We start from the raw sequence: 26,233 nt of genomic DNA on the forward strand, positions 1-26,233 counted from the left end.
TTATTTACCTCTCGATACAAAGCACTTTCAATAGACTTAAGCTTTGCAGTTGCTGCAGGTCTCATTGCTTCCATGGCTACTCCAGTAAGCTTTGCCTTTCTCTTTTTTCCTAAAGCAATATACAATTCATATAAAAGCTTTGTTGCAGCCCCATGCTGTCCTGTCATTATGTCTTGGGCCACATTCTCATTAAACTGTACACCAAGGAGGTGAAGTGTAGGCTCCAGACGAGAAAAATTGTTAAGTTTTGCATTTGCAACCCTATATGATTAAAAACAACAAGAAGAAAAAATCAGAACATAAACTTATTTTCAATTCCAATTTGCTGCAATAAGCATAGTCATGAAATTTATCTCGTACTAAGATAGGAGGGGGAAAAAACCACAGAGGACTTCCTTAAAGTAATGTGATACACACTTTGGCTTAGATTTTATACTGCAGTACATGTTACTGGATTGGTCTATTAGCATAACTTTTGGAGAAAATAGAGACTACATTGGGTTATATAAAGCTTGATACATTCACACACAAAGTGTATCTGACAGCAAAAGCTTACCCCCAATTACAGCTAACTGTATATAATCCACAAAAAGTACAAACAATTAGAATGAAGTTTCTGTATGAACTGTATCAAACCACTTGAGCTCTAACCAGCCACAGTATAGGAAATTATAAAAAGAGTATCTATATAATCTGTTAACCCTCACAACATCTTGTCATATTTCTTCCCCAATAAAAAGAAAAAACACATGGGCTGGAGTAGTGTTGAAAACAAAGACTACGGTCTCAATGAGAAAAATGTACATTCAAAACTGAAATAGTGGATTGCAGATTAATATTTCTCTTGATATGTAGATTCTCCTGTGGAAACACTCAAAATCAGTAGATATACAGGCCAAAACTCAATAACAATAAATTATCAATGTATCATAATCAACACATCAAATTTCATCCCACAAATCCATAACTTCAAGGTGAGTCAGAACACCATGCTTTCTATACTGCTCTATCACTTGACTTCACAACAGTTCCTTCACATGAACCAGCTTTTGAGGTCAGCCAAGCTACAGCATAATTCTACAAAAATGTCCAATTTCAATTTAAGACCTTCTGGTGACACAGTATTCACCTGATTCCTAGATGAAACCGTCCTTCTGGTGACACAGTATTCATCTTATTCCTCGATGACACAGCACAGGAGCTTGTTATTCCCACTATAATAGCCCATGCCTTATTTCTTACACAATTATATGTAACTGCAGTTACAACTATTGAACATTTTTCTGCCATTGATTCAAGATTAAGGTGAGCCCTATTGTCAGAAATCACCTCATATGCATTGAGAAACTGTAGTGATATCACCTCTTAACTTTTTATTCTGTATCAGTATCAGATGGAATTTTTTAAACCTGCCTCATAATCCAAAAATGTTATAAAACTTATTTCAAGATTATTGCAAGAGTTCAGGGAAACTACCATATTTAATTTTTCAAATATGGACAGTCAAACTGGAAAAAGTTTTCCAGTACTATTCCTTTTAAAATACTACCACTTTATCAATTATTCCTTCGCTTACGTGTCCAAGAACTGTGCAACATAAGCAGCTAATATAGTTAAGTAGACTAGTTAGTTGCAATGACCTCACATTGTTTTCTATTAGTACCTTCTAGAATACAGCTACCCATCCTAAAAAAGGAACCTACACTTCTCCCACCATCACCCCAACAGGTACGATCTTGCTTTGGGCCATGCTAAAACACATTAAAGTGACACCAGCTTATCAAATGAATAATAGGCTTTTCCTTAATAGCATACTCAAGATTTTAAAAGTATTACTTTACAGATATTAAATAGGATTAAGCAGGCACAGGTTCTAGCAGGATTCCAGAAGCAAACAATGACTGTTACACAGTAACAATTGCTTCTAACGTACAGGACAAATACCTTGGAACTGAGAAAACATTGCCTCAATTCTTGATAGTTGTCAATGTCAGTAATTTTTAGAAGAGGAAAAAAAATTAAGAAAGCTGAAAACATGAAATTATCTTTACAAAGTCATGGAGTAAAAAACATCACATACAGTCCTCCTCCCTCTCGTATGCTAGATACTCCAACACTTTAGTATTCATCATGGCCTTTCTCTGGACATGCTCCAATACATCCATGTCTTTCTTGCACTGGGAAGTCCTGAACTGGACACAGCACTCCAGCTATGGTCTCACCAGAGCCGTATCTTCTTTGTGTGGTCCAGGATGCTGATGGCCGCCTTTGCTGCAAGGGCATGTTGTTGGCTCGTGGTCAACTTGTTCTCCCGCAGGACCTCCAGGCCCTTCTCTGCAAAGCTGCTGTCAAGACAGTTGGCCCCCAGCTGGTACTGAGGCATGGGTTTCCCTCACCAGATGCATTTCCCTTTGCTGAACTTATGAGATTCCTGTCAGCCCTTTTCTCTAGCCCATCAAGGTCCCTCTGAACGGCAGCAGAAGCATCTGTGTTTCCCACTCCTTCTAGCTTTGTATTGTCCGCAAACTTGCTGAGGGGTGCACTCTGTCTCGTCATGCAGGTCATTAATGAAGATGTAAACAGCATTAGTCTCAGAATTAGCCCTCAGGCTACACTGCTCATCACTGGCCCTCAGCTGCACCTCATGCTGCTGATCACAACCCCTTGGGCCTGGCAGCTCAGCCTGGTTTCAGTCCACCTCAGTGTCCACTTAGCTAGGGCGTACTTCATTGGTTTGTCTATCAGGATGTTAAGGAAGACAGTGTCAAAAGCCACTGTAAACAGCATACACTGATCTTCTCTCGACCACTGAGCCCGCCACCCCATTGCAGAAGGTTGTGAGGTTAGTCAGGCATGATTTCCCCTTTGTAAATCCATGCTGACAACTCTCAATCGTCTTCTTGTTGTTAATATACTTGGAGATGATTTCCATGCTGCTTTGCTCCAGGAGCTGAGATGAGGCTGGCTGGCTTGTATATACCCAATTTCTCCTACTTTCTTTTCTTGAAGAGAGCAGTGGCAGTTGCATTCTTCCAGTCCTGGGAATCTCCCCCAGTGACCAGGCCTTTCAAAGATTATGGAGGGTGGTCTAGCAATGACATCGACCAGCTCCCCCAGCACGGGTGGGCACATGCCATCAGGTCCCACGGACTTGTGTACTTCCAGTTTCTTTAAATGTTCCTTAAGGTGATTCTGCTCCACCAATGGTAAGTCCTTCTTCTTGCAGACTTTCCTGCTGGTCTCAGGGCTTGGGACTTCTGAGTGTGAGTTTTACCAGTAGAGACCAAGACAGAGAAGGCATTAAGTATCTCATCTTTCTGCATGTTTTGTTGGGGTTTTTTTGGTCTGCGTCCTGTGCTCCAGTCAGCAGTAGGCTCGTATTTTCTACAGCCTTTCTTCTGCTGTGGAGATACCTGTAAAAGCCCTTCTGGTGGCCCTCCATGTCCCTCACTGGTTTTGACTCCTATTGGGTGTTGGCTTTTCTAAAGCCGTCCCCTGCACACTTAGTGTCTCTGTTTTCTGCCTGGGTCACTTGACCCTGCTTCCACATCTTCTATGCTTCCTTTTTATGTTCAAGTTTCGTCAGTAGCATCTTACTCATCCATTCATTTCTCCTGCTACCTTTGCTCAGTTTTCTTCACATCAAGCTTGGAGGAGGCGACCCTTGGGAAAAGAAAAATTATAAAAACCCCCCAAAACCAAAAAAAACCAGACCTGTCTTCTCTCTGGGACCATTTTATATAGGATTCTTCCAAGCTGACCCCTGAACAAGCCAAATTCTGCTCTCCTGAAGTCTAGGGTTTTGATGCTGCTTTTTAGTTCACTCGTCACGAGATCTTGAAATTAACCATCTCATCATCACTGCAGTCAGTGCTGCCCCCGACCAACCTTGTTTGTAGATACTAGATTTAGTAGAACATCTCCCCTCTTCAGCTCCTCAGTCAGATGTTTCAGGAAGTTATCGTTAATGCACTACGGTAACCTCCTGGATTGCTTGTGCTTGGTGGTGGTGTTATTCTGCAGATACTGAGTTGGTTAATGTCTCCCATTTAACCAAGGTTTGTGAAAATGAGAATTCTTCCAGTTGTCTCAAGAAAATCTTATATAAGATTTTACATATATATATATATAAAAATAAAACAAACCTGGGCACCCATGCCTTTGATATTTGCCTACAGAGCCACATATGCTCCAGGTCTCTCTGGTAGTATCCATGGTGCCCACATAGAAGAGCAGCAAGGCTAACACTGCAAGAACTGGACGAGCTTCTGCAGTCCTGGACCTGAGTCCCCAGGAAGCAGCAAACCTCCCCAGCTTGCCTGTGAGGTCAGCAGATAGGGGCCTCCATCTCCTGCAGGAGAAAGTCTCCCACTACTATCACACATCTTTTCTTCCTGGTCCCCCTGTGTGGTTCAGACTTAGCCAGCCCAGATGCTTTGTTGCACCCAGCCTCTCATCTGCTACCAAGGCAAAGAACCTCTTCTGGAGCTGCAGATCAGCAGGTGGAGCAGGAACCTTGCTTCTCTTCTCAGAATTCATAAGTAGACAGTCATTTCCTTTTCCCAACCCAACAAGCACAGATTCTGCATGCCTGTCCTCAGCACAGCTGTGGGTTTAGGTTCCTGTACCTGCAGCATCTCAGAGATGATCCAATCTCATTTTCATTGTTTGTGATGCTGAACAGTCTACTGACCTCCTCCCACAACAGCTTTATGTGGTGACACATCCTACACAAACACACTTGTGCAAGCAAAGCCACCACCTCCCCCTGCCCAAGACTCAGTAAAGACTCGGTATTCCCTACAGCCTGAGACATGGAGAATTGCCTCCTTTCCCTGGAGAGCAATCTGAGTTGTGGCCTCTGACATCCTGAGTAGTTGCTCCCGTGAGTATTGGGGATCATGCCCAGTCATGCATCACCACCTTTGCCAAGCACACATACACCACTGTTTCAACAGAGTTTCTAACTTCTCCTCACATCTGCTGAAGTGCATGTTCACTAATTGCATCTCCCTAATCAGAAGTCAGCTGGAGACAAGAGCTCAAAGCACCCTTTTATCAGGAAGAATCAACAGAACTTGTTAGAAGCTGCTAGAGCTTGCTAGAAGTCTCCTGAAGCTATCCTTTCCCAGCAGCAGCAGGCACACTAAAGTTCCTTGAAGAGTTATCAGGCATTCTCCAATGATTCCAGAAATTCCTGAGAGATCTAGAAGTCCTAGAAGCAGAGCCCAAAAACTGCTGTGCAAAAGTGCTGTGTTTGGTGGCTGCCTCTGCTAGCTGTGCTCAAAATGCTCTCCTAAAAGTTGGTGGGACTTGGATAGGAAAGAGTATAAAAAAAATGAGAAGTGCAAAGATCGTAAAAAAGAGGTTCAGAAGAAACAGGAAGAGGATGCACAGCCTGGCACACTTGATATACATGTGCACCAAGGTCTACCTTTTGAGAAAATGGAGCATAAGCCAAGGAAAACCATGAACTGCATCATGAATATACCAAAGCTCGTAGATCTGCAGAATATTTTTCAACTTCCTGGTTTTTTTTTCTTCTTCATTGTGGATATTACACCCGTTTACTTGTAAACTTAAAAATTATTATATAATCTTCTGCCAGGGCTTTGCTCAGAGCCTCACACAGCATCTCCACTATTTTCATTTTAGTGAAGATATGATGGTCACCACCACACCAGACCTCTGGATTCCTGGCTCGACACAACTCATAGGGACAGTGTCAGTATCATCCTTGAAGGGCTGGCTGAACTTTTGGTCTAGCCTGCTACCGTAACTATCCTAGTTACAATCAAAATGCATAATTTTCATGAAGTAGTATGATCAATCTCTCTGGAAATACCAAGCTAATCCATATGTCAAATACAAGTAGCTTTTGACTTACTGATAAATGTATCAAATCTTGGTAAGTTCTGTATGTCTTTCCCACTCTTCACTAGCAAATCCTAAGTGAAGTATAGATATTTTGATGAATTTCTGTAAGAGACATGTTATCCATATGTACTAACCTGCTCTGTGAAAATTGATTAAAGTCATCCTGAAGACCGTATTTGTGTAGAAGTTCTCCTAGGAGGTAGCCAGTAGAAAATTCTTCCGAAAATGATCCTGGAACTAAGTTGGAGTTTTCGTTGTTTTAAAAAGCAATTAAGATAATTAAAATAATTCATACATTAATCTTCATAAAACTCATTATTGGTTTATAACAAAGTTAAGTCTGAACTTTATTAAATAATTCAAAGGAATTTCAGGAGATTAGTCTAGCAGTAAATAGTTTTCAAGTCACAAATGATGATCTTATGTATCAATGTACTTATTTTGCAACATACGCTTTAGGTAGTCATTTAATTCTTGTTTTCAGTGTTAAAAAGTAAACATTGTCATAATTGTCATTAAGATCATAGCAATATCTATAAACGATAGTTACTAAATTTTCTGTAAAAAAATGCAAACGAAAACAAAGCCAGATCTAATGTGCTTCTCTTCCACAGAAAGTTGTTCCCTCCTTGAGGAAAAAAGGCTTCTCCAAAGCCAGCACACCACCTGCCATTCAAAGGAAAGCACTGCTTTGCAAACATATTAAAATATTTTAATCCTCTGGAGTCCTTATTAGCAGATGAAGCTTGAGCTCCTCATACCTCCTAAGAGCACTTGCACCTTGAGGAAAATTAACTTCACCTCGAAAATCACCGTCTTGCACATGAAGACTACAAACATACCTGAGGAGGTATGTGGACTCGAGGAAGCGGGAGGGTTCATCGTTAGGTCAGCAGGAGTCGGCTCCGGGGAACCCCTCAAATCCCTCAGCGGGACGAAGGCCTGACTCTGCGGCAGGCCCCTGCACTGACAAGCAAGCCTTCTGCCCCCCGATCCCCTACTCCCTCCCAACGCAGTAGAGTCCCCACTCACCCACGCTCCGGGAGAGCTTCACCTCCTCGTTCAGCCACTCGCACAAAATCTCCGACATGACAGGCGGCGGTGGCGGCGGCCCTCACAACGGCCTGCCACCGCGTCCCGTTGCCACGACGACCACGTCTGGCGCATGCGCGGTGGAGGAAGGGAGGGTGTCCCCGCCCGCCGCAGCGGCTAACCCCCACGAGGGCGCGCAGCTCCAAGGAGACTGCGCATGCGCTGCGTGTGGGGCGGGGTCGTGGGTGTGGCCGGGGCGGGGAGACGAGGAGGAAGGTGAGCGCACCGCGAGGAGAAGCGCGTGCCCGCCTGCTCGGCCGCTGCCGCGGGGGACGCGCGCTGGGCAGTCGTCCGGCCTAACCGCCCCTCCGGCGTGGCCGTTACGCGTTGAGCGCGCGGGGCGGGCGTCCCTCGCTAGAGCGCGGGGCTGCCTGCGGGCTGAGGAGGAAGAGGAGGGTGCGGCTGAGCACAAGGGAGCTCATGGCTGGGGGGAGCAGGATCCTTCTCGTCACAGGTGGTCGGTAACCCCTGTCGTTCAGAGCCCTGTTCGATGATTTTGTGGCATTTTCTGTGAGGTCTGTCAGCGCCGGCTCAGCCGTGTTCCCTGCCTGCCCCAGCCGCCGCCTCCTGGCTGCGTGGCCGCGTGTCTAGCTGCTCGTTTAATACGTGTTTCAGTCACTACTTCCCCATTCCACCCCAACCTGAGGCTGCTCGTTGCTGAATTTGCTCTTGTGCTAGCGCAGATGGTGTAGAGCAGGGGACCCAGGCAGAAAAACGATTTGGCAGAAAAAAGAAAAGTGTAATCTGGGTAATTTTTCCAAATCAGCTTACGTATTGGCACAAGTTATTATGTTGGCACTGTATGAAAGGAGAAGGGAGAGCAAAAAATGCTGAAAAAAGCTTTGCCAGTTTAAGTGTGTGCTACACATTTACAAGGATGTTTTTCAACAGTAGCATTTGTGTAAGAAATCTCTTGTGTGCCAGTACAGCTGCCCGTGTGGCTCTGTGATAAGCCAGTTTGGCGATATGAGCTTGGTTTGACATAAGCCTCACCAACACTGGTTTTTGCTCTGTTTTTGTTTGTATTAGGTGATCTTTGGTTTAGAATCACACTGAAATAATCATGCATAATTTTGGTGCCTCCCATTTTGAAGAGTGTGTTACAAAAAAGTATACCTTAGAGAAGAGAACTACAAGTGGAGAATACAGTGCGCACCATGGGAATTTAAATCCGCCAATTTCTTTTTCAGGAAAACATCTATAGTTGATTTAATTGAGTTTTCAAGTACCTCTCAGCACAACAGAGAATCCTAAAGGGTTTTTTAATCTAGAAAAGACAGGAACAAGAGGATCTAGTGGTTAATGAGAGGCAGACAATAAACTAACCATTATTTTCAAAAGCAACAATGATTAACAGGTGACATAAACAACTTGGAATATTATGGATTCTGTTCCTCTAGAAGTCTTCAGATGAAATCTCTGCTTTTACAGAGGGTGTGCTTTAAATCAAAATAAATTACCGAGTTTTTGTAAGAGTAAATGTGTAACAGGCCAGCCATATCTTGAGAAGGTCATTGTAGAATTAATGGCACGTGAATGAATCAAGTAACAGGAAACTTCAAGAGAGAGGAAGTACTTTCAAGGCAGATGCTTAAATTAATATTTATATTCCTTTTGAAGATTTAAAATTTTGTGTATATGTTAAGTTACAAAAATACCCACACCTTAGGGGAAGAAAAAAACCCTTGAATTTTTTTTTTTAAATTATAATATTTGCAGTGGGAATATCTGCCATCAGAGTGTGTTTCTGGTATGTCAGAGTGCAAAGAACAAATCTATTTTAGCTTCATCATGGAATTTTTTCCTTAGCTCCAGGAATCAATCTATATGTATTTATGTTTATGTATAATTAAATGTTGCTGTAAGTAGTCATTAACAGAAGTTTATGTTGATTTAAAAAAATGCAAACCAGAACTGATTTATAGTAACTTTAGAACTTCTTTCCTTATCACCTCTGACTTTGAAAAGCTGGTACTTCCTGTATGTTTAGAATCTTTTATAGAGTGTATTCCTTCAAGTTCAGTATCTGTTCAATGGATTTCTAAACAGCTGATTTTGTTTAAAAAAAACCTTGGTTATTCTGTCTGCTGAGATGGACATAAAATCTTACTCAGATACATTAGAATTGTGAGAAAGATGTGGAATTTCTTTTATATTTAAATTCACTAGTGGTTTGCTCTTTCATCTAAGTCTGCCTTAGATTGTAACAAATGAATGTAGCTTTCTTTTAGAATTTTGGCTAGTGGTGGTATAATGTAGTAATCGATTTTTACTTCATTCTTTCCCTGAATTTAAGAACTTGGGAAAATGTCTGTGTTCTGCACTGTGAAAGCTCTGTCCAGAGAGTGTTTAAAGGAAAATACTTGCAGACAAGAAGTAAGGTAACTGTTTCTCTAATTCTACCCTTGCTGAAAACACTGATATTTTAAATAATAAGGTTATTTATTCTGGATTCTGTTAATTTCTTACTTCTTTGGTAGGAATACCAGTGAGAATGTCCTGGAAATTCCAAACTGATTTTCTACAGGACACTGTACTTTGGATAATGTAGCTTTCAGACACTAATACTGGGCTGTGGAATGCATCTGAATTTTTCACCTAAATGTCTGTGTTTATTTTAAACTTCGTGCATCTTCCTGTGGACTTGCTTTGAAAGAGAGAATTGTCTATAGGTTGTATTTATAATGGTCAAAGGAATAGAAGACATCAAACAGCAATATTTTGAGTATAGAAATTGAAATGCCAGGGATTATCTGTTACATTTCATTCCTTTTGCCTTCCTGAAAGAAACTGCATGTATGAAGAACAAAAAAAAAAGAGATTATGACCCACAGCTTTTGCGGATATTAGTTTTGAATAACATGGACATAATAGTGGTATGCATAAAGAATAAAAGCGCAAAATCCAGTTTTTAAAGTTATTAGCAATAAATGTAAGCTTTTATCACAAAAGGACAATCAAAATACTTTTAAATGTTCAAGATACGAAACTGAAGGGGGAGTTAATTAGGAGGAATGATTTCACCTTAATACAACCAAGATCAAGAAAAATCAAATGGAGAAGTACCTGAATTCTTAAATTGTTTTTAGATTGAAGCTGTGCAGACGGTAGTAGCACTAAACTCATACAGAGTAATTGAAGAATATGTGGGTTCAGGAATTTCCTCTTTTTGCACCAGAATTTGTTGCTGCATCACCAAGATTGTTTATAAACATACCGAAGTATGATTTTTTGTAATTTTGTGTTCTTTATTGTTTGTTTTCCTTGTCTCTTTCCTGGGAAGTTACAAAAAGGCTAAATAGTTTCTGCTTCTCGTAGGACCTTTTTTCCGCTTTTCCCTCTCTAGATTGATTATTCATTTTAATTAAGGTTAGTTATTCCCTCTGTTGTGACCAAATGATCATGTCCTCTTTGAAACTTAGTTTCAACTATATTCATCCTGCACAGGTAGTCTCCTCCTGTCACCTCTGGATCCTCATGTCTGTACTGAGGACAGAAGAGGATCAAGCCCTAAACAAATAAACCATGATTTTGAGGTTTGTGCTCACTGCACGTTTCCATAGCTGTTTGCTGTCTACATCTCTCAGTTCCAATGCCCATACTGACATTTAGAACACTATGACTTTGGAACCCTGTCCTGACTACTACCTTGGTTTTCTCTGTTCCTGCAAGCAACAGCTGTATTGATTCACACCATGTGTTTGTCTAGTCCAGTCTCATGTATTTGACAATAATCAATACCAAATTCTGGGGAAGAAATTAGGGGAAAGCATATACTAAGACCTGTTAGCATATACTAAGATGCTCTGCAGAACTTTCTCCCAGCCGCCATTGATTGTGGTGAAGGACTTTCTGCGTCCACATAAGCTACTACAATTAACTTTTCCTTCCATGAACACATGCAGACAGTTTTGAATCTGTGTAAATGTTTAACACGTCTGTGGTAAGGGGTTCCATAGCTTAACCTGGCTTTATAAGAACAGATTATATTACCCTTCATTATGTGAAGTACATGGCTTTGTGTATTTTGCAGCTGCATTCTCTGCTCATTGCTTTCAGTGCTGTGGTAGTTCTGTTATTTTTAAATAAGAACATTAGGCATCTGACTTGCAGATTGAACTGATGTTTTGAGTGCTATCTTGCTTCCAATAACTGTGTAATAGATGTATTTTACGTGTACATTTACTGTCCATGTTTATTCTCTGTCCTTCCCTGTTTTGGGCTTGAGGGGTTGTGTCTCTGGAGAGGAACTGTGATTCCTGTGGCATACTCCGCTCTTTTTATTATCTGCATGAAGAGTGCTACGGTGTGAGTGTGCTGTAAAAAATGTCCCCTGCTTTAAGTAGTTGTAGAACAAACACTTAGCAGTGCCAATGTGGCTACATAAAATATCATAGAATGGTTTGGGTTGGAAAGGACCTCAACGATCATCTAGTTCCAACTCCCCTGCCATGGGCAGGGACACCCTCCACTAGACCACGTTGCCCAAAGCCTCAACCAACCTGGCCTTGAACACTTCCAGGGATGGGGCATCCACAACATCTCTGGGCAACCTGTGCCAGTGCCTCACCGCCCTCACAGTAAAGAATTTCCTCCTAACGTTTAACCTAAATCTACCCTCTTTTAGTTTGAACCCATTACCTATCACTACCTTGTCATATCACTACACTCCCTGATAAACAGTCCCTCACCAGCTTTCCTGTAGGCCCCTTCAGGTATTGGAAGGCTGCGATTAGGTCTCCCTGGAGCCTTCTCTTCTCCAGGCTGAACAACCCCAACTCTCTCAGCCTGTCCTCACAGGAGAGGTGCCCCAGCCACCTGATCATTTTTGTGGTCCTCCTCTGGACTTGCTCCAGTAGCTCGATGTCTTTCTTGTACAGGGAACCCCAGAGCTGGACACAGTACTCCAGGTGGGGTGTCACAAGAATGGAGTAGAGGTGGAGAATCACCTCCCTCAACTGGCTGGTCACGCTGCTTTTGATGCAGCCCAGGATACAATTGGCTTTTTCTGGGCTGCAAACACATTGCTGGGTCATGTTGAGCTGTTCATGAATCAACGCTCCCAAGTCCTTCTCCTCAGGGCTACTCTCAATCCATTCTCCACCCAGCCTGTAGTTGTGCTTGGGATAGCACTGAGCCACATGCCAGACCTTGCACTTGGCCTTGTTGACCTTCATGTGGTTTGCACTGGACCTACCTTTCCAGCCTGTCAAGGTCCCTCTGGATGGCATCCCTTCCTTCCAGTGTGTCGACCCCACCACACAGCTTGGTGTAGTCGGCAAACTTGCTGAGGGTGCACTCGATCCCACTGTCCGTGTCGCCAACAAAGATGGTAAACAGTGCTGGTCCCAGTACCGACCCCTGAGGAATGCCACTCGTCACTGGTCTCCACTTGCACGTTGAACCATTGACCACAACTCTTTGAGTGCGGCCATCCAGGCAATTCCTTATCCACCGAGTGGTCCATCCTTGAATCCATGTCTCTCCAATTTAGAGACAAGGATGTCATGCAGGACAGTGTCAGATGCTTTGCACAAGTCCAGATAGATGATGTCTGTCACTCTTCCCTTGTCCATCAAATCTGTAACCCCATCATAGAAGGCCACCAAGTTTGTCAGGCACGATTTGCCCTTAGTGAAGCCATGTTGGCTGTCACCAATCACCTCCTTGTTTTCCACGTGCCTGAGCATAGTCTCCAGGAGGGTCTGCTCCATGATCTTGCCAGGCACAGAGGTGAGACTGACCGGCCTGTAGTTCCCTGGGTCTTCCTTTTTACCCTTCTTAAGAATGGGGGTTATGTTCCCCCTCTTCCCATCGGTGGGAACTTCGCCGGACTGCTAGGACTTCTCAAATATGATGGAGAGTGGCCTGGCCACTTCATCCACCAGTTCCCTCAGGACCCGTGGATGCATCTCATCAGGTCCCATGGACTTGTGCACCTTCAGGTTCCTTAGATATTCTTGAACCTGATCTTCTCCTACAGTGGGTGGTTCTGCATTCTCCCAGTCCCTGCCTTTGCCTTCTGTGACCTAGGCAGTGTGGCTCAAGAAACAGGGTGGAATGCTTCCAGTATGAGGAACAAGTGTAGTGTTATGGCTGACTGATGTTTTGTTTATTTTCCATACTGGTAACAACATAAGGAAGAAGATAACTACCTATTGCACAGAACTGGAATTTGCTGCTTGTACTATGACAATATGGTTCCATTTAGTTCAGTTATAGCACTTCCACATTTAAGCCAAGGTCTGAAGAATTTTTCAGCTTCAAATGAGAATTCAGTGTATCCAGTGTGATGGCTTTGTCAGATATCACTATGTACTGCAGTGGACAGTGGCATATAATATTGAATAAGATTTGAAATATTGATGCTGTTTGTTTCTAGATTCTAGAATACTTAAGAATGCTTAGAGACTTACTAAAGCAACTTTTTAAAATTATTTTTTTAAAGTGTATAGAATTACTGCCTTTTGTTGAAAGTTCTTGAAGAGATTCTGTGGCTTTAAGGTAGACAGTGTTTCTCAATCATTTCAAGAGCTCAACATTTTATACAGAAGGCATCAAAACAGTGAAAGCTGAGCATAAGTGACAGAAATAAAGAGCCAAACTGCCTGATAGAATGAAAATTCACATAAGCAAAATAAAAGGAAGGCAAAAGCTCATTAGAACCTGTCTGAATAATGAGTACATACATGTCGTAAGGACACAGTAAATTACAGGGAAATTAGAGACTCACGTATAGATACAGCTATAAGCAAGTGTGTGAAACAAAAGAATGGGAAATTAAGGACATTTTTATTTTCAAGAGGCGACTGTGATGCCACTGAATTGATTACCCATTTTTGAGCATCTCATTCCTCTTAATAGTTTATTTTCCTTTTCATTACCCATTTCTTTCCTTTAATACCTGTATGGTAAATTGTCTTGGTTTCAGCTGAGATAGAGTTAATTTTCTTTCTAGTAGCGGGTATAGTGCTGGATTTTGGATTTAGCATGAGAATACTCTTGATAACACAGTGATGTTTTAGTTGTTGCTGAGTAGTTGCAGTGTCTACACTAAGTAAAAGACTTTTCAGCTTCCCACACCCTGCCAGATCACAAGAAGCAGGGAGAGCACAGCCAGGACAGCTGACCCAGACTGGCCAGAGGGATATTCCCTACCATACAACATCGTGCTCCCTATATATATAACAGGAGGCTAGCCAGGAGGCAGTTTTGCTTCTTGGAAACAGACTGGGCATCAGATTGTTTTTTTCACCTTTCATGTGTGATGAGCAATTGCATTTGTGTATCACTTCTGTTGTTATTATTGTTGTTGTTGTTGTTGTTGTTGTTATTACTTTCTTCCTTTGTTACCCTATTAAACTCTCTTTATCTCAACCCACAAGTTGGGTTTGTTTTCCATTCTCCTCCTCATCCCCTTGTGGGAGGAGGGGTGAGCAAGCAGCTGTGTGGTGCTTAGTTACTGGCTGGTGTTAAACCATGATAGGAATTTTTTCCATCAGAAGGGTGGAGATTCTGGGATGCCGACTGTGATCCCTTAGCAGGATGCTACAAGTAATTGGGAAAAGCACTAGGCAAGGGGTAAAAAAAATTGAAGATTAGAGACTGGAATTGGATAAAGATTCGTAAAGAATGCAGCTGGTACAGATGGCTAGCCAAGAAGAGGATTCCATTAGGAATGGAACAAAGGGGATAAGGGCAACACAAATTGCCTTAGTTCTATGACTTGAACAGAGCCTTGAAATTCTGACTCACTATTTCTCTAACAGAAGAAATCGTATGTAAAACATATTGGCAAAGGATGTTTTCAGTCAATCCCAACAATTACCTACATACACATACGCATCTGTGTCATAATACAGTTAGAACTTAAATTACTGAACATTTTTCTTAGTGGTCATTCTTTCACGCACAGAATGGTTATGCGCTTGGTATGGATGTAGGAAGGTTGTCTGCAGTTGGTTGAATTTTTGCCGTGCACAGTTGATTACCATTTCTGGCATAGTGTTTCTGGAAGATGCAAATCAAGTTAAGGAAAACAGACTTTTCCAGACAGGTACAAAATGTGATTTTATCATTTTATGGATCCATTACTTTACATACAACAGCCTGATATATTTTGAATGGTATTTGGAATACTCACAAGGCCACATCATTTAGTATTTTATCTTTATTGTTCAATAAATGCTCGTTAACTGTGCTCCATGTTATGTTCTTTCACTGTAGCTTTTGTCTAGTGTTATTAAAGCATGTATGCAATGTCACTAGAATCCTTTTAGCTATTATTGAAATGCAAGTGCTTTTTCTTTTAGTAAAAGGACAGCTGTTGTGCAATAACAATTCTGTTCAATTATATTTTTAAGGTATAAAATGAAGTATAGTGTCTCTGTTCTGGAGTGGAGAAGGAATGCAAGTTAAGCACAATGTAACTAAGTGATCTGGAATTTGGCTAGCATCCTTGCAACTAATGCCAGCACTTAAAAGCCTTGGATACCTGTTCTTTCTCATGTTGAATGAGAGGCAAGCATACCATACATTGCAAATGCTCCTGGTAAAACATTAGGCTTTCACAATTGTTCTTTAATCCACAGCAGTTGTTAGCTAATTAGGGTAAAACTGACAATGTAAATATTTATTTTTTTTAAATGAAGTGATGTTGATGTAGCTAGACAAAGGTGAGACCATGGACTAACATGCCCAATTTCTCCTTTTAACAGTAAACTAATGATAAATCATGGCATGATAATGCTAATACACAGAATTGAATTTTATAAGGGGAAGATATGTGTAGACTTTCTTCTGTACAATAATGGTTTATCTTTCAAGTTGCACATTTCTCTCATTTTATGCCTGAATAAATTTGTTCTTGGGCTGATTCCAGTAGAGGTTTTTTTGTCTTTTTGGTCATCAGAGCTGCTGATAATGATAGGAATAATGTTGTACTTGTGCTTAATGGCCACTGAAATACAATTTTGTTTATTGATATCTTTGTGTTACTCATAAACAGTGGGGTTTTGACTATATGCAATCCTAATAGAAGATTTCAATGGGAATAAACAGCTTGCCTTAAAATAACTGAAATTCTGTAAAAAAAGTTTAATATAGAATGACTGAACACAGGCAGTAGTGAAAGATGCAAAAAGCCATTCAACTGTTCGTGCTTTAAGTTGTGGCACAAATAAGGACTTTTAGGGACTTGTGCGGTGGACCAATGACTGCATCACTGTTACTGACGGATCACTTCAAATCATGTAACAACATAGAATGCTCTATGTTCAAACCAGTAGTAAGAATCTGAAATAGTGTGCTACTCTGCCTCTGATTTCCTCCACCTGTCTCACCATTTATTCGCATTTCCAACTCTTTATGCTCCATTGATTCTTATTCTCTCCTGAAATGAGAATTATTCTTACCCATATGTTTCCATTTATTTCCATCTTCATATTCCTCAGGTCTTCACATTTGATGATGTGTCTTCACATTTTCATCTACTGCCCTAATCGTTCTTTCCCACCAAGGGTCATATGTGCATTTTATTTTCGAAGTAGTTTATACACATTCTGAACTATGTGTTTTGTCAGATTTTTACTGTAAGGACTCTGATCATTGTCTTCTCTGATCATTGTCTTTTCTCCTTATTCTCCAGAGTCATGGTAGAAACTGTTGGAATTGCTCTTTAGGTTCAGTGGTTCAAGAGTTTGTCCCTTTTTGGCCATTTGAATCATGTGTAGAGTGGTAGGCCAAAAAACCCTTCAACTGTTCCTTTTGTGCAAGTACTTTGTAAGCTATTTGGCTTATGGATAGGCACATGCCTATCTAGACAGCTTAGTGTTTTTGCAAATAACAGTTTTGAAATTCCTTCCCCAGAGGGATGGTAGATGTCCTGCTCCGTCCCAGAGAAATGTTCTATGAGATTTAAAATTAAAACCAAGCAGAGTCATGGCCGGACTGTCAGGTATACAAAAAAACCAGCTGGTGAATATGCCAGCTTTGAAAAAATACCTAAGACAAGACAGAGTATCTTTTTGCCAAGTATCTTGGGAAACCATTGATCATGTATCCTCAAATTTGCATAATTATGCCTGTGTTAATGTGTATATTGTGTCTTACTCTGAACCTATGATACAAGTTCTAATTTATCTTACACAATTTATGCTCCAAGTCTGGCACATCTTTTTCTGCCCTTGGGTTTCAAAATCTGCTTCCTTCCCCTAGGATGAGGTAGTTGTCAGTGTGTTTAGCTTTTTATGCAGAATGAATGCTCCCAAAGAAACGATTATCAATTACAAGTTCCTTTTTAGCAGCACAGTAGCAGCATTTGTTAGACTGAATCATTAATAATATCCAGAATGTACCCTTTTTTTTCCTGCCTCTTCTGAAAACTTCATAGAGTTTGAAGTAGCATTAGTCTAGGTATATACTCAGGTAGACCTGTCTTCAGTGTCAGTAAAGAGGTGATATGCCGCATCATTGTTTCTCTTTCTTCTTCTCACTGATGACTTCTGACAGTAAAGCTCATTCTGCCCTTACTCTTGTTTTACCTCTCACCGTATTGTTACTTCTCTTTTACAGTACCAAATACAGATGCTCAGACTGTATCATTCAAAACAGCTATTTCAACTGCAGTTACAAGAATGGATACTTACTGATTTTTTCTATCATGAAAAGTAAGTGAACTGTCTGGTTTCTTCAAGAATATGGGCTTTGTTGCACACATAACTTTAAATTTTGGAAACAGGTGATGTGTTTGTAAAGGCAAATGTATATTTGCATTATGGTGAGGATTTTAAAACATTGATAGAACACGTACATAATTTTTTCTTATATTCCAGAATAAATTTTAGTGAATATATCTATTTTTGTGTGTGTCTATATATATGTATGTAAACATACATAACTCATGTATATACATATGTAATATTACGCCTTCTATGTGAAGCTATCTCTTTATAAATCTGTACCCTAGAGTTATTAGAAAATATTCATCATTACTAGCTTACTTACACATCATTACTTGCTTAGCGTGTAAGAAAGACATACTTCAAAAAACACACTTAAAAAAATGAAAATGGGATTGACATGATGCAACTTGCAATTACTTTTCTTGGCCCTGGGAGAAAATCTTTACTTTATCTTCACTTTAACAGTAGTCATTGTCAAGAGAGGAAAGAGCAATAATATTGGAGAGAGAAAACTAATTTTGAACTGGCATAAAAGTCTTTATTTTCCAACTTTGTTTTTTTAATAATATTGTATTGATAGTAGAAAGAAATAATGTCTTTTTAATATTTTAACTTAAGTTACTAAGCTGGTATGATAAATTACTTGGTACCGTGTAATTTAACTGTGTTTGAGGAGCAGTTGCTCAAAGAGATGATGTGAACTTTGTAATAATTGATACTGTCTGTTGATTTTATTTTTTTTCCTGAAGACAGGTACATGATTTTGAAATCAAGGGAAACCTTGCTGCGATAAAATACAGTGATAACAAGTCAGCCTTTTCTAAATTCACAAAGAATAATACACCTGTAAGACTATTGGGTTACCCTCTTATGAGCCTGAAAGTCAGAATTAGTACTTCTTACACACTAAGCAAAGCGTGTATTTTTTTCTCTCCACGCCCACACTCCCCCAAGCCTTGCAAGTAATATTCCTGTTATACATACAAAGCCATGCAGTCCCAGAAAGTAAAGAGAAATAATTGGATACAGAAATATAAGTCAATACAAGGAATTTATATTGGCTCCCATCACTCCTTTTCAATATGAACAAAGTAGATGGTGATGTTCTATGTCAGATCTGAACGGCTTTGAGTACTTTTTTGTTTATAGAGCATTTGGTGGCCTGTGATGTGACTAAAGTGCAAATTCTGGTTAGGATTAAGACTGGCTCTGTTATGACTGATACAGAGATATAGATATAGACCATTAAGAGGATTTTTGCTGCTGCACTTCAAACTGTTTACCATATATGATGAGTCAGAATTTGTTCTTGGAATCAGCTGAGTTTCAGTGAGCTGAAGTTATCTGTGTAATTGTGGCGTCAAAAACAAGCTTGAAAATAGGAAAGTATCATGATGACGATCTCAATCCCTGAAGTATTTGATCTGGATTTAAAGAGACATAGCAAAATATGGGTACACTATGTCTTGAACAGCTGCCTCTGGAAATTTACAAAGCATTATGGAGTATCATCTAGATGATGAACTGAATGTACCAAGAAAGAGTTATTTTATAAACAATGAAAGCCTGAATAGGTGTGTGTAAAACCAACAATGATTTTGGTATATATGATGTATATTCTATGTAACACATGGTTTACTTTGTGTAACCATAGCTTTTTTTCCTAAATTCAACTCCTTCCTTTTGCCTTCTGTAAGCCACTTCTTTTTTCTCTTTTTAAGTCTACTTGGAGTAACAATAGAACCAAAAAGGGAACATGGAGCAATTGTATTATTTAACTAATTCTCTCCAGCAATTTTAGTACAAATTATTGATATGCTAATCGTATCAGTAGTGATCTGTAAATAATGCCAGTTGCTTTTCAGATATTAATTGAGCTAAAGCTTTGTGGCAGTATTAGAATTGATTTGTATTAGTTCAAATTGCATTTCATTGTAGCTTTGGTTATGAAACAGCTGCAACTTTTCCATCAGCTCTGTTGGTTGGCCATTTGAAAGGATTAAGCTTCTCTGCATCTCTACAAAGTATTTTTCAACTTAGCCTGTCTTGGTTGTATTTTAAATCTTACCTTGCAGCTGGCCTTAATTTTCCAGAGCCTTTTGTTGATCTAGTGCAGCTTTTCATCTAACCACATTAACAACGTTACTCTTTTCATTATTTTTTGCAGTAACCCATTTGGCTTGCCTGTCTTGGCTCAAGATGGTGGAAATTAATTCTAACATCTCAAACAAAACAACACATATAACTTGCAAGCAGCATTCTTAAAAATATTGCAACAAATGAGTTAAATGAAGTTGAGTACAATTGAAACTTCTCTAATCAGTTGCTGATAGATTAAATCTGGACAATATTTTGCAATAATATTTATTGAGACTATTCAACCTCACCTTTTTAGACTATGATATTGACTATAAATATAGGCCCAAGCATAGGGAGCTAAAAAGGAACCTTAAGTGAGAAAACACGATTTTCATGTAAATTTACATTTATGTCCTTTTTTTGTGGAGAAGTTGCTGAAGTCCGAACTGCAAGGCAGCAGAATTGCTTAAACTTCTGTTGTTTGGCCACAAACACAGATAAGTTGTTCACCTACCAAATTAGTGAATGGGGTTATTTGGAAGCTGATATCATAAATATGAAAAGCACAATTACTATGAAGTATGGTTGGGTGGATGTGCTTCAGATCTCTGTATCATTTCCCCAGAGCACTGATGATACTGTTGTATGGTTCAAAGAAGGGAAGCTACTTTAGCTACGCCAGCAGCTGAATATTGAGATGCAGCAAAGGTTTTCTGCACCAGCCAAAGTAACCAAAAGTTTTGCTCGTGTAATCATAAAATCTTTTTTTATTTGTTGTCCATAGAATTCTGGGTTGCAGTCTGTTGTACTGCTCTGAGAGAGGAATGAGAAAAGCTGTGCATCTTTGTCTGTGCCCATAGTATAATTTGCATTCATAATTATGTCACAACAGATAAACCAAATAGTGCCAGTTTGTGGGTGAATTACATAGGTCATCATTACACTTCCAAGTGTATGATAGGGATAGAAATTTGACTGATAGCTGTCAAAATGACATGGCTTAACTAACATGACAAATCTTGAAGCAGACTGAGCCTGAATTTTCTTTCCCAGGGGAATAGAAGCCCCAAGATATGTTGCAGCCAGTTGATTTGACAAATTATTAAATACTTTTTGCAGCAACCAGGAATGGCAAATATGCTGTTTTGTACCCTTCACAAAGAAGGGATCTGGGGAGCAGGTTGTTCCTTTCTTCCTTCTTCTTTGTTTTTTTCCATTAATATATCTTTTTCTGGTAATGTTTTCTATGCCTCCTCCAAGACAGTCAGCACTACTTCAAGTAAAATTATTCCCATGACTTCTTTGCAATACTGCAAAGAAGTGCAGCTCGGTTGACTTGGACATTGCTGCACAATTTTGCAGTGCTGCAAAATTCAGGCATGCTAAAACCTTAACTTCTTCATTACTTACTATTAATTGAAGAAGAAAAAATATGAAAAGGACCTGTACTGACACAGTACTATATATGTATTGAACATACTAAAGTGAATGTACAAGGCAGGAGTGAAAGTTCAGCCACTTTCCATTAAAAGCTTAGCATTTCTGTCTTCAGAAAAGTTTCCATGCAACTGGGAAAATGATTTTACAGTCAAGAACAGAGTGAATGAGGAGGGTAGGATTGGGAGCCATGCAGAGGACAGGAAACAATGAGGAAACCAGAGAATACTAGAGAGTCACTTGGTTTGACAGAGTTGCAGCACTGATAGAACTTGGATGAATGAGGAAGCTAGGGTTTGCTAGACAGAGTGAAAGGATGTTGACAACAATAACTGAGGTGGAAGTACACAGGAAAGGGGCTAAAAGACAGATTTGTGTTGGCTGTGGAGGTTGAAATGGAACAAACTAGCCAAAGTGACCCTGAAAATAATGTATTTCCTTATGATGCCTATTGTGATTAACTTATGGGAGTAATAAGATCTTTTTCCTAAATATCCTTAAATTTAATTTTTTCATCATGTTGAGAATACTGTAATTTTTTATTACATTATATACTTTATCCTTGTGTGCCTTGCCTTTAGGCCTACCAACATTTTATAGATGAGAAGATTATTAACCAGTTGTTTATATCCCTCTGCTTAGGAAGGGGTGGTCTGCTCTATCTAATAACATACAGAAGTAAGAAACAAATGCACTCTTGGAAGATACATTAACTCCAGTGTTTCTGATTTTATAGACAGTAAGAACAGCAAGATTCAACAAATCCAGTTGCTACACACTTAGCAAAATAGAAAAAAAAATGTGGTTTGGTTTGGTTTGTTTAAAAAAAAAAAACAAACACATTCATCTGGGCTTATATTTTTCAGTAGGAGGTCTTTTATATCATTTAAGATCATTGAACTACAACTGTAATCTGTTCATGAAAACTTTGACATTTCTGAAAAACTGAAAGGGAAATAACAACAATTAAGAACGTAGAAGGCAATAATAATCAGGAAAATAGAAATATACAAAAAAATAGAAAAAAAGTTGTTGGTTATTGGTTCGTAGATGGAAGTGAATGACCACTGAGTTGTGTCAGCTGTCAGTGCATGTTGAAAGCTGGACTCTATAAAGTAGTGTGCAGTTAATATGTTGATTCACCAGAGTCTAAGAATTCTGAAAAATCTATAATCTAAAATAGTTATTTTAAAATATTTTTCATTCTTGGTGATGTATCTTATTTCTCATGGCAATTAATGTGTAAGCTTCTGATCAGCAAACTCATATTCAATGATTATCAAATAACTATCAAGCTACTAGCTATTTCTGCTTAACATTTCTAAAATTAAAAAAAAAAATCTGAATAATGAAGCATATTCTTTTCTTTCTTTCTCTCAGTATTGATCATTTTGACAGACTTTGTTGTCAAATTTGTTATGACTAATGATTCTTTGAGTGTGTTCATGTAATTATAAACTGTCTGGTAAAGAGAGTTGATTGATCCATATGACACTACATTCCTTGGCTTTCCAAACATTGAATACCACTTCACAAGTAATCTCAAGGTTACCTATTTGTATTTTAAGTTAACAGCACTGAAATTGCTGTAAGGATAAATTTTCTGGCATGGAATTTCTTCGTGGTTTAACTGCACGATTAATTCCGAAAAAGAAAAAACATACAACATGTTTAATACTGTTGAAACTTTCTCATTTCTTAATAGGAAATTGTAATGGATTTGCTGCATTGTGTTGAAATGTGTTCATTGTATAAGGAATATTTTGGTTTAAATCAGTTGAATTATTCTAAGTTAGTAATGTTTTCTAAAAATGATGAAATCCATCAAAACCAGAGACAATTACTTGATCTGTCACACTCTACAGACTATGTAAGACTTCGTGTTATTTCTACATTTGCATCAAGAAGGCTACTGAAATTTTACAAACCTTACATGGCATATCCCATCACTGAAGAGTGTGAGACTCTGCTAGCACTGTTTTTAGAAGACTTACTTCTAAGGTGAGGTGAGGTCAAAAGACATCACTATATGTCTGTGTTTCCTTCTGTGATGCACTGGCCACATCTTAAAACTTCATTCTTTTAATGAAAAGGAGCAAATGATGCAATGTATTTAGAACTATGCAATCCAAAAAATGTTGTCATGTAGGAAAAGTATAAACAAGTAACATAGAAACAGGCAGATAGTTAAACATGAATTATGACTGTAAAACAATTAAGATTAGAGGAAATTAGTTTCATGCCTTTGTTGCTGTAATGAAGGATAATTATGATCCAGAAAATTAAATTGGAGCTTCTGCAATTGAAAACTTATATGACAGATACATGTAGATGCTGGTAATCTGGGTTGTTTCATTTTGCTATTAGACTTCTGGCAGTTACCTGAACACATTTGACAAGGCATCATTAAGTATGACAAAAAGAAAAATCTATCCACATCACGTTAAAAAATAAATTATGTAATGCTGAAAGCTACACTAGTTTTTAGGAAATGGAAAATTTTCTCTTTCATTTTAGTGCCTGTATTACTGGTCCCTTTTTAACCTGTGCTTAACTCTCCTTTCAGATACTGGAGGCTGAAAGAATCCACAGAGTTTTTGAAACAAGAAGTGTGAAGTCTTTCTCCTGCCCAAGCTGCTGACAGTATGACATGATGTAAGTCATCTAAGCATTTTATCTCTATTTTTTCCTTTGTAGATGATGAAAATTTACTGTTTTCTATATTTTTAGGAATGCTTTGTTTTGATTAAATTCCCTACCAATCATGATGAAAATTTTATTTTAAAATTGAGGTTAATTTCATATAGAAAATTTTTTTGAAAAAAATTATAAAATTAAGCCTTACTTTTCCAGCTAAAAGTATTAATTAGATTTTAATTCTTTCACAAGAAATGTCAGCTGATCTAAGCCTGACATATGTGAGACTGCTTATTGCATATGGATGCAATAAGCAGTCTCACATCACAAAATAGCTCTTTTTATGCTATTATGTAAGACTTTTACAATGTTTTGAGCATTTAATATATATACCTGTTTAACAAGTATATGTTGTTATCAGCTGCAGTTTTATAATCTTGTTATGTGCTTGATTGTGTTTTAATAATTAAATTCTTTTGGAGCTGTTGAATTATGATTACAGTGTTTAAGTCCCAGTTACCTGGAGGCTGTTCTATTTGCTAGTGGATCCAGCAAAAGAAGTGGTCTCACAGAAGAGAAATCAACAAGTTCTGAGATATAAGATATGGGTAATATAAAGACATATCAAATAGAGCATTCTTAGGAGAAAAGACATATTTAATTCTCTATGTGAATCAGAAAAGACCATCAAGTTTCAGTTCATTGTCCATGTTAACACAGTATTAGCAGACAATCTGCCTTGCAAGTAGAATATCTGCATCTTTCAACTGATCTGTGTTAGAATCTGATGAACATACATTCATAACAACTTAAGGAAATAGGTAATAGAATTTTCAGAGGAATTTCTTGGCAAGCTAGGATGGTAGAGCTCACTCTGCAGTGACAAAATTATTTAAAGACAAGATGAGGGGAATGGATTGGAATCCTGAGTAGCTCATATTTAAAAGGAGTGTTCCTAGCTCTAATGACACCTTCAGTTAGCTGGCAAGATGCGTATTACCACCATACGTGCTAGGAAAAGCATTCACTTAAGGTCCTGACTGTAATAAGATAGCAATTGTGATCAACATGTTATTTTATTAGTAACTTGGTTTTTAGCATTGTTTTCCATACATTAGAATTAGCATAAATATATTTTAACATTTTATATAGTCATTCTTATGAATATTATTATAAGAACTTAGGGCTTTGGAATTGTTCTAGAATGGGTGTCAACATGAACTACCATGTACAAATCTTGTTGTTAAACATGAACTAACCCTGGGTATGCTTGGTTTTTTTCTGTTAATTAGTGTCTTTTCCTCTTTCTTATTCATTCTGCTGTAGCAGAAAGCCTTATATCCACTTAACTTTGATTTTGCTTTTATCTTGAGAATATGTGCTAGCCTCCAAAAGGAAGGCTGTGTTGTTTATTCACTAGTCATTCTTTTTAAAGAATTTAAAAATTAGATTTGTCACATAAGTCATTATTCTTTTTTAAGCATTTGTAGTTATTATTTTCTGTGATTTTAAGCTGATGTTTTTTAAGGTAGTTATGAAAATTAGATCCTTTCCTAACTATAGGGGTTTTAATCTGGTATGGATGCAAAATACATGATGCAAATGCAACTATGCAGTTACCATCTTTTTTAGAATTTCTAATAATTAACTCTGGGGCTTTTATATAGGTACATTTTTGTCTAATAAGATTAGCTGTCTGTCTAACTGTAGTTGTATTTCTTACAAAAGTCTTGTTCCTACATGTGACTTCTATTTCTGCATCATTTAGGTTTGAAATGGCTAATTAATGGTTTGGTTGTGTATTAACATTATTTTAAAATTTTTAAAAATATTTTATAATAGTGATTTCACAGAGCATTGATAATGCAAGGTGCTCATAGTCTTTACAGACTGAACACTTTTTTTAGTAATACTTTAAACAGTCTTTCCAAAAGCCACTTTCTCTCTTCACTGTCTTACATCTGCAATATGCAAATTTTGTGTGGTTCAATCACCTGTGTAAATAATAGCTTTCTCAGAATTGAAAGGAGCAAATAATTAGTTATTAATAGTTTCACATAGGAAGTATTTTAGTCAAAGTAAGTTTTCACAAGTTTACAGAAAATTTTAGTTTCTAGAATTTTTCTAACAAAACATGAGGAGACTAAAGCACAGACAGAATTCAGTAAATGCTCTTCGTTTGATTAACTGTGGTTATTTTACTAGACCTACTATATCTTGCTTATAACTGTACTACCTTAGTATCTTAGAAAATTTTCTTCCCTGTGAGGGTGGTGAGGCACTGGCACAGGTTGCCCAGAGATGTGGTGGATGCCCCATCCCTGGAAGTGTTCCAGGCCAGGTTGGATGGGGCTTTGGGCAACCTGGTCTAGTGGAGGGTGTCCCTGCCCATGGCAGGGAGGTGGAACTAGATGATCTTTGAGGTTCCT

General features: G+C 38.7%; 2 protein-coding genes across 8 annotated transcripts in view; one reads left to right on the forward strand and one right to left on the reverse strand.

Annotated features, from left to right (window-relative positions):
- The window catches only part of SPEF2 (sperm flagellar 2), a 136,873-nt gene that overhangs the window by 65,459 nt on the left and 45,181 nt on the right, over window positions 1–26,233 (reverse strand). For 5 of the 7 annotated variants that reach the window (XR_012833120.1, XM_075740702.1, XM_075740699.1 and 2 more), the window contains exons 1-3: window positions 6,910–7,204; window positions 6,012–6,114; window positions 9–261 (exon numbers count right to left, since the gene is read on the reverse strand). Coding sequence is in view for 6 of the 7 variants with exons in the window: in XM_075740702.1 (XP_075596817.1) it covers window positions 9–261; window positions 6,012–6,114; window positions 6,910–6,967 (414 nt within the window). In the remaining variant the exon portion in view is untranslated. Of the gene's footprint in view, window positions 1–8; window positions 262–6,011; window positions 6,115–6,909; window positions 7,205–26,233 lie in introns of those variants that run through there. The other 2 variants (XM_075740701.1, XM_075740703.1) reach the window with 2 other exon arrangements.
- PRLR (prolactin receptor) overlaps window positions 7,161–26,233 on the forward strand; it is a 162,249-nt gene continuing 143,176 nt past the window's right edge. Inside the window, exons 1-3 of the mRNA XM_075740707.1 lie at window positions 7,161–7,185; window positions 9,266–9,350; window positions 23,734–23,810. The gene's annotated coding sequence lies outside the window, so the exon portion shown is untranslated. The remainder of the gene's footprint in view (window positions 7,186–9,265; window positions 9,351–23,733; window positions 23,811–26,233) is intronic.

Source organism: Balearica regulorum, chromosome Z (assembly GCF_011004875.1).
Source record: "Balearica regulorum gibbericeps isolate bBalReg1 chromosome Z, bBalReg1.pri, whole genome shotgun sequence".
Lineage (NCBI taxonomy): Eukaryota > Metazoa > Chordata > Aves > Gruiformes > Gruidae > Balearica > Balearica regulorum.